The sequence below is a fragment of the Oncorhynchus mykiss genome, chromosome 30, assembly GCF_013265735.2.
Source record: "Oncorhynchus mykiss isolate Arlee chromosome 30, USDA_OmykA_1.1, whole genome shotgun sequence".
Classification (NCBI taxonomy): Eukaryota; Metazoa; Chordata; class Actinopteri; order Salmoniformes; family Salmonidae; genus Oncorhynchus; species Oncorhynchus mykiss.
The window spans coordinates 10969373-10982922 of record NC_050570.1 but is presented as its reverse complement, the minus strand read 5'-3'; the positions used below and the strand labels follow the sequence as shown (position 1 = coordinate 10982922).

At 44.5% G+C, this 13550-nt stretch overlaps 1 protein-coding gene across 1 annotated transcript in view; it reads left to right on the top strand.

Annotated features, from left to right (window-relative positions):
* The window catches only part of LOC110522734 (cadherin EGF LAG seven-pass G-type receptor 1), an 89755-nt gene that overhangs the window by 29173 nt on the left and 47032 nt on the right, over positions 1-13550 (top strand). Inside the window, exons 2-3 of the mRNA XM_036968797.1 lie at positions 9181-9837; positions 12621-12843. Of these exons, the coding sequence (XP_036824692.1) occupies positions 9181-9837; positions 12621-12843 (880 nt within the window). The remainder of the gene's footprint in view (positions 1-9180; positions 9838-12620; positions 12844-13550) is intronic.

Below are 13550 nucleotides of genomic sequence, written 5' to 3'. Positions count from 1 at the left end.
CTTCAATCAAAGCTGATAGTTTTGTTTCCAAGAAATGGCTAAATGCGTGTTAGAGCTGTGATGAAGGCCATGCGGCCGAAAGGTTGGCACAAAATAAGAATGTGCAAGCTCAGTGTGCACAAGCTTCTTTTCACTGAACTACAGTATGTTTTAATGTCACGTGCAAAGTACGGTGAAATGCCTTTCTTCAAAGCTCTAAACCCAACAATGCACTAATGAATAACAATGTAGTACTAAAAATGACTTAAGGTAGAACAAAAACACAATGAATAAAAGAAGAAGAAATAAGAACACAGTAAGCATGCATACTATATACAGGGTCAGTTTCAATACCATATTTACAATGTGTAGGGATACTGGAGTGGAGGAGGTACATATGTATAGGAGTAAGGTGACAGGGATACTGGAGTGATGGAGGTAGATATGTATAGGAGTAAGGTGACAGGGATACTGGAGTGATGGAGGTAGATATGTATAGGAGTAAGGTGACAGGGATACTGGAGTGATGGAGGTAGATATGTATAGGAGTAAGGTGACAGGGATACTGGAGTGGAGGAGGTAGATATGTATAGGAGTAAGGTGACAGGGATACTGGAGTGATGGAGGTAGATATGTATAGGAGTAAGGTGACAGGGATACTGGAGTGGAGGAGGTAGATATGTATAGGAGTAAGGTGACAGGGATACTGGAGTGATGGAGGTAGATATGTATAGGAGTAAGGTGACAGGGATACTGGAGTGGAGGAGGTAGATATGTATAGGAGTAAGGTGACAGGGATACTGGAGTGATGGAGGTAGATATGTATAGGAGTAAGGTGACAGGGATACTGGAGTGGAGGAGGTAGATATGTATAGGAGTAAGGTGACAGGGATACTGGAGTGATGGAGGTAGATATGTATAGGAGTAAGGTGACAGGGATACTGGAGTGGAGGAGGTAGATATGTATAGGAGTAAGGTGACAGGGATACTGGAGTGATGGAGGTAGATATGTATAGGAGTAAGGTGACAGGGATACTGGAGTGATGGAGGTAGATATGTATAGGAGTAAGGTGACAGGGATACTGGAGTGATGGAGGTAGATATGTATAGGAGTAAGGTGACAGGGATACTGGAGTGATGGAGGTACATATGTATAGGAAGGAGTAAGGTGAATAGGCATCAGGATAAATGATAAACAGAGTAGCAGCAGTGTATATGATGATTGTATGTGACTGGGTGTGTGCAGAGTCAGTATACATGTGTGCAGAGTCAGTATAAATGTGTGCAGAGTCAGTATAAATGTGTGTGGAGTCAGTATAAATGTGTGTGGAGTCAGTATGAATGTGTGTGGAGTCAGTATAAATGTGTGTGGAGTCAGTATAAATGTGTGTGGAGTCAGTATAAATGTGTGCAGAGTCAGTATAAATGTGTGTGGAGTCAGTATAAATGTGTGCAGAGTCAGTATGAATGTGTGTGGAGTCAGTATAAATGTGTGCAGAGTCAGTATAAATGTGTGTGGAGTCAGTATAAATGTGTGCAGAGTCAGTATGAATGTGTGTGGAGTCAGTATAAATGTGTGTGGAGTCAGTATAAATGTGTGTGGAGTCAGTATGAATGTGTGTGGAGTCAGTATAAATGTGTGCAGAGTCAGTATAAATGTGTGTGGAGTCAGTATAAATGTGTGCAGAGTCAGTATGAATGTGTGTGGAGTCAGTATAAATGTGTGTGGAGTCAGTATGAATGTGTGTGGAGTCAGTATGAATGTGTGTGGAGTCAGTATAAATGTGTGCAGAGTCAGTATAAATGTGTGTGGAGTCAGTATAAATGTGTGTGGAGTCAGTATGAATGTGTGTGGAGTCAGTATAAATGTGTGTGCATGTTATGTGTCTTGGAGTCAGTATATATGTGTGTGGAGTCAGTATAAATGTGTGTGCATGTTATGTGTCTTGGAGTCAGTATACATGTGTGTGGAGTCAGTATACATGTGTGTGCATGTTATGTGTGTTGGAGTCAGTATAAATGTGTGTTGGAGTCAGTATAAATGTGTGTGGAGTCAGTATAAATGTGTGTGCATGTTATGTGTCTTGGAGTCAGTATACATGTGTGTGGAGTCAGTATACATGTGTGTGCATGTTATGTGTGTTGGAGTCAGTATACATGTGTGTGGAGTCAGTATACATGTGTGTGCATGTTATGTGTGTTGGAGTCAGTATAAATGTGTGTTGGAGTCAGTATAAATGTGTGTGCAGTATAAATGTGTGTTGGAGTCAGTATACATGTGTGTTGGAGTCAGTATAAATGTGTGTGCAGTATAAATGTGTGTTGGAGTCAGTATAAATGTGTGTTGGAGTCAGTATACATGTGTGTGGAGTCAGTATAAATGTGTGTGGAGTCAGTATAAATGTGTGTGGAGTCAGTATAAATGTGTGTGGAGTCAGTATACATGTGTGTGGAGTCAGTATACATGTGTGTGGAGTCAGTATAAATGTGTGTGCATGTTATGTGTGTTGGAGTCAGTATAAATGTGTGTGCATGTTATGTGTGTTGGAGTTAGTATAAATGTGTGTGCATGTTATGTGTGTTGGAGTCAGTATACATGTGTGTGCATGTTATGTGTGTTGGAGTCAGTATACATGTGTGTGCATGTTATGTGTGTTGGAGTCAGTATACATGTGTGTGCATGTTATGTGTGTTGGAGTCAGTATAAATGTGTGTTGGAGTCAGTATAAATGTGTGTGGAGTCAGTATAAATGTGTGTTGGAGTCTGTATGAATGTGTGTTGGAGTCAGTATAAATGTGTGTGCATGTTATGTGTGTTGGAGTCAGTATACATGTGTGTGCATGTTATGTGTGTTGGAGTGTGTGTGAATGTGCATAAAGACAGTGCAAAAAAAAGGTCTCAACTCAGATACTCTGTTAGCTGTTTTAGCAGTCTTATAGCTTGGGTATAGAAGCTGTTCAGGAGCCTGCTGGTGTCAGATTTGATGCACCAGTACCACTTGCCATGTGGAAGCAAAGAGAACAGTCTATGGCTTGGGTGGCTGGATTCTTTCATGATTTTCTAGGTGTGTGTCAACATTTCTGAAGCATCTCCTGCAATCCCTAGATTTAGTTTGTTCTGTGTAAAGTATAACAAAGCTATTTGACATGGATTCAAGTAAGGTGTCATTACTTTTCTCCACCATGTGCTGCTGAAGAAATGTCATCAAATGTCTCTATGACGGGCTGGGAAAGACTCATGTTCGGGTGCTGCTCCACGCTCAAAGTGTGCACTTGGGGAGGCAGATTGGCACTCTGACCGTTGTCTTTCCCAGGGCTCTTTGTGCGATGGCTGGCCACTGGCCCAGCACCAAGCACCAATGCATTATTTGGGTCAGCCACCAGCAATGCTGTTGCCAATACTTTTTTGGTGAGGTAGAACATCTTGTATGTTGTGCTACTGATCTAGGAGAAATACTATAATCTTTCTACAAAAAGAGCAATTGACGAAGTCGCAATGGGAGAATCCTGGATTTGTGGATCATAGACCCTGTTAATGATGGAAAGCGAAGGGATGTAATTTCATTAGCTACAATTGAGACGCAGAAGGATCCAATCCAGTCAACTGTTAAGTGAATTCACACAGTGTGACATTGCCTTTGACAATCTGTTGAGCTGAAAGAAACGTTTGATTTCTCAGCGTTAGCCTACATCCACCCAAATTATATTGTACGGTATTTTCAAACCTGTGGATACAATGGTGGATAATGAGATGGATTAGTGTACTCATACGGGTTACTTTCCAACTGAGAGGACTTGTTCATTCACGGGGACATTCGTTTAGAAAAGTCTCTCTGTCTTTGTTTATGTCATTTAAATGTTAAAGCTTCTCATCTTAAACTCTTACTTTCAACATTGCTTCAACCTAAGCCGTATTATTTATATCAACCGTACTTGTCTGCACGACCAGTTGATGTAATAAGACAAACCACAGCTAAAAGCTAAACGAAGTAGCTAACCTCAAACCTCCCAGGAGTAATGAAATAGTTAGCCCCTCAGTGCAGTTGCTTGTTATTTTGGTATAACAGTGCTCTGCCTGGCTATAACAGTGACCCTATTCTTCCTCACATTGCTAACAGAGGTCACGGACGATTAAGAGCACCCCTTGTCTGCCTAAATGCAATGCCTATGCCTGTGATGGGGCGTAGTGGAGTTGATTGTTTCTTGACCCTGAAATAAAACACGCCAAAATGCTCAGTTTGTTGTTTTTGTTATTTACCAAAAATATGTTGTAAAGCCAGTATTGATGGCAAAAATAAACAAGTATTATGTCCAGTATATCTGAAGATGTAAAGAATCACTATGCCATTTAAGCTTTATCGATTTGTGTTTGAGGTGGTGAATCAAATTCTATGTTGGGTCGGGTGTTTGTCATCGGAAAGAAAAGGTAGGTTAGGTCTTGAAAGAGCATAGATAAAAGTAGTTGTTTGTCTCAGTAGGGTCATTCTGTGAGAAACAGAAACATCTTCCTCCAAAGGACATTTCTTTGTGCTAAATTCCTGGAAAATACTGAATCCGATTGACGTTTTTTGTTCCATGTTCACACAGAATAACCCTATTGGGAGGAGGGAAGGAATAACCAACCCTATTTGGAGGTGGGAGGGTGTCTTGTCAAGGAATAACTAACCCTATTGGGAGAAGGGAGGGTGTCTTGTCAAGGAATAACCAGCCCTATTGGGAGGAGGGAGGGTGTTTTGTCAAGGAATAACCAACCCTATTGGGAGGAGGGAGGGTGTTTTGTCAAGGAATAACCAATCCTATTGGGAGGAGGGAGGGTGTTTTGTCAAGGGATAACCAACCCTATTGGGAGGAGGGAGGGTGTCTTGTCAAGGAATAACCAACCCTATTGGGAGGAGGGAGGGTGTCTTGTCAAGGAATAACCAACCCTATTGGGAGGAGGGAGGGTGTTTTGTCAAGGAATAACCAATCCTATTGGGAGGAGGGAGGGTGTTTTGTCAAGGAATAACCAACCCTATTGGGAGGAGGGAGGGTGTTTTGTCAAGGAATAACCAATCCTATTGGGAGGAGGGAGGGTGTTTTGTCAAGGAATAACCAACCCTATTGGGAGGAGGGAGGGTGTTTTGTCAAGGAATTACCAATCCTATTGGGAGGAGGGAGGGTGTTTTGTCAAGGGATAACCAACCCTATTGGGAGGAGGGAGGGTGTTTTGTCAAGGAATAACCAACCCTATTGGGAGGAGGGAGGGTGTCTTGTCAAGGAATAACCAACCCTATTGGGAGGAGGGAGGGTGTTTTGTCAAGGAATAACCAATCCTATTGGGAGGAGGGAGGGTGTTTTGTCAAGGAATAACCAACCCTATTGGGAGGAGGGAGGGTGTTTTGTCAAGGAATAACCAACCCTATTGGGAGGAGGGAGGGTGTTTTGTCAAGGAATAACCAACCCTATTGGGAGGAGGGAGGGTGTTTTGTCAAGGAATAACCAGCCCTATTGGGAGGAGGGAGGGTGTCTGGGCAGGGAAGAGCTAATGGCTAATGTTGACATTTGATCCATCTGTGTCCCACTGCTTGCTGAACTCCCATCTGTCACTCCCCTGTCCATAATGTATAGCTAGTAGTCTCCCAGTCCCACACACAATTCACCTTAAGTTGTTAGACAACATCGGTTACATAAACATAGGATTTGGCAATTGCCACCTCTGGGTGGTTCTAAACTATTAATAAATGATGAACTATTGCTGAACAGCATATCTTTGCATTGTAAAATGAGAAGACTTGTACAAACAGAATGAATATGGAGTACATTGAAGAGGCAGCATTTGCCAGACAACTTGTTACTTCAGTTTAAAAACACAACAAGGTCCATTCAAGCGAAAATAGGGGATGACAAGGTTGCACATACCACCAGCAAACAAATGAACTACTTTAAAAAATCTAAATGTTTTTTTGTTTTAAATTACATGGAATAGTCTGATCAGCAACAATGAATTAGTAGGCAGTAGCGTGAAGGTGCAGACCCTGGTAATGAATAGTGCATTAAAACACAATTACAACCCAGTCATGGATTCAGAGAGCGGTCTGCTTGGCACCCATTAGATAAAGAGCACCTCTTTGGCTTGTGTGCCAATTCTAGTGGCGGGTATCTCAGTGTCTGACAGACACACACCAGGGTGTCCTGTTTGCCTGGGCATGCAAGCATCAGCACATCTCCTAGATAACGAGACCATTACTTCAAACGAGATGATGACAGAAGCCAATTGGTACAGTTATCAAACGCAGATATTAAGACCTTTGAAATGGGACTGGGTTAAGGTGAGATGTGTGTGGGACTGGGTTAAGGTGAGATGTGTGTGGGACTGGGTTAAGGTGAGATGTGTGTGGGACTGGGTTAAGGTGAGATGTGTGTGGGACTGGGTTAAGGTGAGATGTGTGTGGGACTGGGTTAAGGTGAGATGTGTATGGGACTGGGTTAAGGTGAGATGTGTGTGGGACTGGGTTAAGGTGAGATGTGTGTGGGACTGGGTTAAGGTGAGATGTGTGTGGGACTGGCTTAAGGTGAGATGTGTGTGGGACTGGGTTAAGGTGAGATGTGTGTGGGACTGGGTTAAGGTGAGATGTGTGTGGGACTGGGTTAATTATAATAAATGCTAATGCAGGGAACAGGTTGCAGACATCTTACCAAATGTACAGTGCCTTGCCTTTAGCAAGTTGTTGGTTGTGTATCACCCTGTTTTGTCTTCAGTCAGAGTGCCTTCGAATTTCTATTGTGATCCCAGCATTTTATAGCTCAAGATTATTTACCAGGATGGGCTTGGTATGCCTATTTAAAGTTTACCTCAAACGTAAAGCTTTTACATTGTATTGCATGATACAACACAAATAAAAGCCATGAAAGATGTTCTTTAGGCAAATATTCAGATAGCTTTTGTTCTCATCTTGTTAAGTGGGTTTTGAAAGACGTAATGGGAATGCAGTCATTGGCTCCTGAGGTAAAGTAAACGGTATCTGAGTGGGGTAGGAACAAGCATTGATTTGGACTGAGGTAGAGTTTCCCAGATTGTAGATACTTAATATACACAAATACATGTTCCTTGTAATTATGTGGTACAAGTACAGAAAATCTCTCTTTTGTCTACAAACCTTTGTGTGTCTTGGCACCATATGTCTTTGTATGACCAGCTGCTACTGGGGATCTTTCGTGTGTGTGAGTGTTGGGGGGGGCTTTTGTTGTGTCTACCCTTGCGTGTCTGGCTGAGTTGACAGTATGTGAGAGGACAGTGTAACAAGAGTCGAAACCTTGTCCTCTTTGTTTGGTAATTATACCACTCTGCGTTCACATGGTAGAGGGGTACTGTGAAGAACCATCAGGGTGGAGAGCACGCCAAACAAAGCCTTAACAATCTGGAAATAATTCCCTTGACCCTATTCAACCCACTGGTTTTAGGCATAGTCCTTCATCTCTCACTATAGGGCTATGGTGTAGGGCGTTGGTGTAGGGCGTTGGTGTAGGGCGATGGTGTAGAGCGATGGTGTAGGGCGATGGTGTAGGGTGTTGGTGTAGGGCGTTGGTGTAGGGCGTTGGTGTAGGGCGATGGTGTAGAGCGATGGTGTAGGGCGTTGGTGTAGGGCGTTGGTGTAGGGCGTTGGTGTAGGGCGTTGGTGTAGGGCGATGGTGTAGGGCGATGGTGTAGGGCGATGGTGTAGAGCGATGGTGTAGGGCGATGGTGTAGGGTGTTGGTGTAGGGAGTTGGTGTAGGGCGTTTTGTGTAGGGCGTTGGTGTAGGGCGATGGTGTAGGGCTATGGTGTAGGGCTATGGTGTAGGGAGTTGGTGTAGGGAGTTGGTGTAGGGAGTTGGTGTAGGGCTATGGTGTAGGGCGATGGTGTAGGGCGATGGTGTAGGGCGATGGTGTAGGGTGTTGGTGGAAGGCTATGGTGTAGGGCGATGGTGTAGGGTGTTGGTGTAGGGTGTTGGTGTAGGGCTATAGTGTGGGGCTATGGTGTAGGGCTATAGTGTAGGGCGATGGTGTAGGGCTATGGTGTAGGGTGATGGTTTAGGGCTATAGTGTAGGGCTATGGTGTAGGGCTATAGTGTAGGGCTATAGTGTAGGGCTATAGTGTAGGGCAATGGTTTAGGGCTATAGTGTAGGGCTATGGTGTAGGGCTATGGTGTAGGGCTATGGTGTAGGGCTATAGTGTAGGGCTATGGTGTAGGACTTTAGTGTAGTGCTATGGTGTAGGGCTATAGTGTAGGGCTATAGTGTAGCGCTATAGTGTAGGGCTATAGTGTAGGGCTATGGTGTAGGGCTAGGGTGTAGGGCTATAGTGTAGGGCTATTGTGTAGGGCTATAGTGTAGGGCAATGGTTTAGGGCTATAGTGTAGGGCTATGGTGTAGGGCTATAGTGTAGGGCTATGGTGTAGGGCTATAGTGTAGGGCTATGGTGTAGGGCTATAGTTTAGGGCTATGGTGTAGGGCTATAGTGTAGGGCTATGGTGTAGGACTTTAGTGTAGGGCTATAGTGTAGGGCTATAGTGTAGGGCTATAGTGTAGGGCTATAGTGTAGGGCTATGGTGTAGGGCTATGGTGTAGGGCTATGGTGTAGGGCTATGGTGTAGGGCTATAGTGTAGGGCTATAGTGTAGGGCTATGGTATATCGGACATTGTGTCTGTCAGATACTGACAAGGAACACTACACCATGTAATTTATTCATGCACTGTATTGTTAGTGTTGCAACAGTGAACTTGAAAGTGCTTCTACCTACTTTGCTAGCCTATATCCCAAATCCCCAAACTCTTTGTATAAAAGTGAGAAGGTGCTGTGAGATTTAAGCGCCAGTCGAACAATTTCAGTTTAAATGGAGGAAACACTGTCTGCGCTAATGTTCACAGGTTGGAGTTTTACCTTGGATTTGGCACGGGATGAAAAAGTGGGCACAGTCAGTAGGAATCTTTCTCCAGTGATCATTGTTGAAGAATCTTGCTTTATTGTGGTGATAAAGTTGAAAAGTTACTGGACCATTCTTCAAACCAAAAGGCATTAAGTTAAAGTGGAACAAGCCAGCAGAGGTGAAAAGCAGTGCTTTGTTTGCAATTAGGTTAATGGGGTATGTTTTCAAATGTTGACTGACATGACCTTTGTGTCTTTAATGCATCTTTAAAGTGTTATTCTATGACCTTGGTTGATCCTGGTTGTCTCTGATTCCAGACGGTGTCCACCGTGTCACAGCCCTCTGCACCCTGCGTGTCACCATTATCACCGACGACATGCTGACCAACAGCATAACGGTGCGCCTTGAGAACATGTCCCAAGAGCGCTTCTTGTCCCCGCTGCTCGCCCTCTTCATGGAGGGCGTGGCAGCGGTCCTGTCCACCCGCCCTGATGGCGTCTTCGTCTTCAACATCCAGAAGGACACACACGTCCAGGGGAGAATCCTCAACGTCACCTTCTCCGCCCTGCGCCCTCCTGGGGGACCCGGGGGCACCATCCCCTCTGGACCTTTCTTCCCCTCAGAAGCCCTGCAGGAGCAGATTTATCTGAACCGGACTCTGCTCACCCTGGTGTCCAGCCAGCATGTGCTGCCATTTGACGATAACATCTGCCTCCGCGAGCCCTGTGAGAACTACATGAAGTGTGTGTCGGTGCTGAGGTTCGACAGCTCGGCACCCTTCGTGTCCTCGGATACGGTGCTGTTCAGGCCTATCCACCCGGTGACGGGGCTGCGCTGCCGATGCCCAGCAGGTTTCACGGGGGACTACTGTGAGACGGAGATTGACCTGTGCTACTCGGGTCCCTGCCAGAATAACGGAAAGTGCCGGAGCAGGGAAGGCGGGTACACTTGTGAGTGTCCGGAGGACTTCACCGGTGAGTGTTGTTATCCACTTTTTGGTTTCCTACTTGACTCAGTCTTTCTTTCACCTTTCACTCTGACTTTGCTTTTGACTTTCTTTCCTGTCTCTCTGTCATTAGGGTTAGGGTTAGTCTCTCTGTCATTAGTGTTAGGGTTAGTCTCTCTGTCGTTAGGGTTAGGGTTAGTCTCTCTGTCATTAGTGTTAGGGTTAGTCTCTCTGTCATTAGGGTTAGGGTTAGTCTCTCTGTCGTTAGGGTTAGGGTTAGTCTCTCTGTCATTAGTGTTAGGGTTAGTCTCTCTGTCATTAGGGTTAGGGTTAGTCTCTCTGTCGTTAGGGTTAGGGTTAGTCTCTCTGTCATTAGTGTTAGGGTTAGTCTCTCTGTCATTATGGTTAAGGTTATTCTCTCTGTCATTAGGGTTAGGGTTAGTCTCTGTCATTATGGTTAAGGTTATTCTCCCTGTCATTAGGGTTAGGGTTAGTCTCTCTGTCATTATGGTTAAGGTTATTCTCCCTGTCATTAGTGTTAGGGTTAGTCTCTCTGTCATTATGGTTAAGGTTATTCGCCCTGTCATTAGGGTTAGGGTTAGTCTCTGTCATTATGGTTAAGGTTATTCGCCCTGTCATTAGGGTTAGGGTCATTATCTTTGTCATTAAGGTTGAATGATACAGCTTTGTAGTGAATTACAATGAATAATTTAAAAAATAACAGTCTCAGCCAATTTTTGCAGTATATCTAAGGATATGCAATAACAACAACTACTTATGTCATTATGGTTAGGGTTAGTCTCTCTGGCATTAGGATTAGGGTTAGTCTTTCTCTCATTGGTTTAGGGTTAGGGTTAGTCTCTGTGTCATTAGTACTTAGATAGAAACATGCCTACCCCCACCGAGAACTCACATCTGCTTTGACAGAGCCTCTGTCTATAGAGCTTAATATTCCCCTATATTAAAGACATGGCCCACAGTCAAAACCATGATTCTGCAGAGAAGCTATTACCTGTTAATCAAACCCTAGCCAATAATGCTTTGAAGACTCTTGTCCAGCCCCAGGTAGTCTCAAGTCATAACGTGGCTGATGATGGTTGACCTGACAGTGTTGGCCTCAGGTTTCTCACACTTTCGGGAAAAAGATCCCTTGTAATTCCCTCCAAACCGGAGATTATCTGTCTTGCAGTCGGGTCATTACCTGCTGGAATTCCGTGCCCCGTAAGTCATCGGAGTTCTTTTTATCCAGATCTTGTCAGGGTAATTTGCAGCACACAACACCCCACACTAGGAGCTGGAAATAGATCTGGTAGTGGCACATTGGAATGCAAAGACCTTGTGGGTTGACAATGTTCTTTTTGACCTGTGGGAAAATCATCTCTTGACTCCTTGGTGCTCTCTTTCATAATATGTAGTAAGTACAATGACCCTTAAAGGGTGACATAATCCCACTTCACTTTCCACACACATTTCTCTGTAGTCTTCCTGTCTCTGTTCTCTATTGCTTCCATATAAAAGCCTTGTCATGTAATACATTTTTACCATACTGTAAATGATCCTTTCCTGTTTTTTTTTATTGGGAGCTATCTTTCAGCTCAGTACGTGACCCCTTAATGGTCACCCCAAGCTGTTAGGGAAAGGAAAACAGAGTGATGTCATCACTACTGACATCAGCATCCATTTGAATGGTGTCACCTCTGAAACACATCTCGAGTCTAGTTAACCAGGCAGGACAGTGTCAGTGTGGGTTGCTGATGGGTCATGACAGGTGTCTTACAGACCACCAAGGTGGCCTGCTGCTTGGACAAAGACACTCCATTGTTCTGTTGTCATTATGCCACAAGCCGTTTGGTTTCAGCAAAGAGCCGAGGGTCAGTCTGGGTCACAGAGCATGGTGGTTACAATCTGCTGTGTTTTGACATGCTTGTGAAGGGGGGTTGGACCCCAACCCCCCTCTTTCTGAGTCCATTCAGACTAGCTTGTAGGTTGTGTTATAATGGAGTTGAACTTGTGTCTGCTGAAAACCTGACTGATTTCAGCTTGTTCCCCAAAATATATTTGTGGGGCTTCGCCCAGGACACATCACAATATAAAGGCCTGAAAGGAGGATTTAAAGGAGAACATGTGTACCCGTTTGCACACCTACCTCAACTTTTGTCAATAACAGTTTTTCAGTTTTTTTATACTCAGCAGTTTTTTATACCCGTTCACCTGGGCCATATGTTTCCTTTTCCCTTCCTACAGGTGAGCATTGTGAGGTGAACCCCCGTTCACCTGGGCTGCCCGTTTCCTTTTCCCTTCCTACAGGTGAGCATTGTGAGGTGAACCCCCGCCCACCTGGGCCACCCGTTTCCTTTTCCCTTCCTACAGGTGAGCATTGTGAGGTGAACTCCCACTCACCTAGGCCGCCCGTTTCCTTTTCCCTTCCTACAGGTTAGCATTGTGAGGTGAACCCCCGCTCACCTGGGCCGCCCGTTTCCTTTTCCCTTCCTACAGGTGAGCATTGTGAGGTGAACTCCCACTCACCTGGGCCGCCCGTTTCCTTTTCCCTTCCTACAGGTGAGCATTGTGAGATGAACCCCCGCTCACCTGGGCCGCCCGTTTCCTTTTCCCTTCCTACAGGTGAGCATTGTGAGATGAACCCCCGCTCACCTGGGCCGCCCGTTTCCTTTTCCCTTCCTACAGGTGAGCATTGTGAGGTGAACTCCCTCTCACCTGGGCCACCCGTTTCCTTTTCCCTTCCTACAGGTGAGCATTGTGAGGTGAACTCCCGCTCACCTGGGCCGCCCGTTTCCTTTTCCCTTCCTGCAGGTGAGCATTGTGAGGTGAACTCCCACTCTGGCCGTTGCGTTCCGGGGGTGTGTAAGAACGGGGCCAGGTGTGTGGATCTCCTGGTGGGGGGGTTTGTGTGCCAGTGCCTCCCAGGGGAGTACCAGAAACCCTATTGTGAGATGAGCACCCGCAGCTTTCCTGGCCAGTCCTTCATCACCTTCAGAGGGCTACGACAGAGGTTTCACTTCACTGTGTCCTTCATGTAAGTACACCTATGTGTCTTATAACATGTCCCTATAATAATGTGTACGTGTGGCTTTTTGGGGGGGGTTCTCTTTGCATTCAAAAACACCTGTAGTTTTTTTTACATAGTATCATAGCATCCATGTCTGAATATACAGTACCAGTCAAAAGTTTGGATACATCTACTCATTCAAGGGTTTTTATTATATTTTTTACTATTTTCTACATTGTAGAATAACAGTGAAGACGTCAAAACTATGAAATAACACATATGGAATCATGTAGTAAACAAAAAAGTGTTAAACAAATCAAAATGTATTTTAGATTTGAGATTATTAAAAATAACTACCCTTGCCTTGATGACAGCTGGGCTGGCATTCTCTCAACCAGCTTCATGAGCTTCACCTGGAATGCATTTAACCTTTCTGATCTCCCCATCCCGGATCCGGGATCGTGAATACAGACTCAAGCTCATTACCATAACGCAACGTTAACTATTCATGAAAATTGCAAATGAAATGAAATAAATATGCTAGCTCTCAAGCTTAGCCTTTTGTTAACAACACTGTCATCTCAGATTTTCAAAATATGCTTCTCAACCATTGCAAAACAAGCATTTGTGTAACAGTATTGATGGCTAACGTAGCATTTAGCGTAGCATTTAGCATTAGCATTCAGCTGGCAACATTTACACAAAAAAACAGAAAAGCATTCAAATAAAATAAT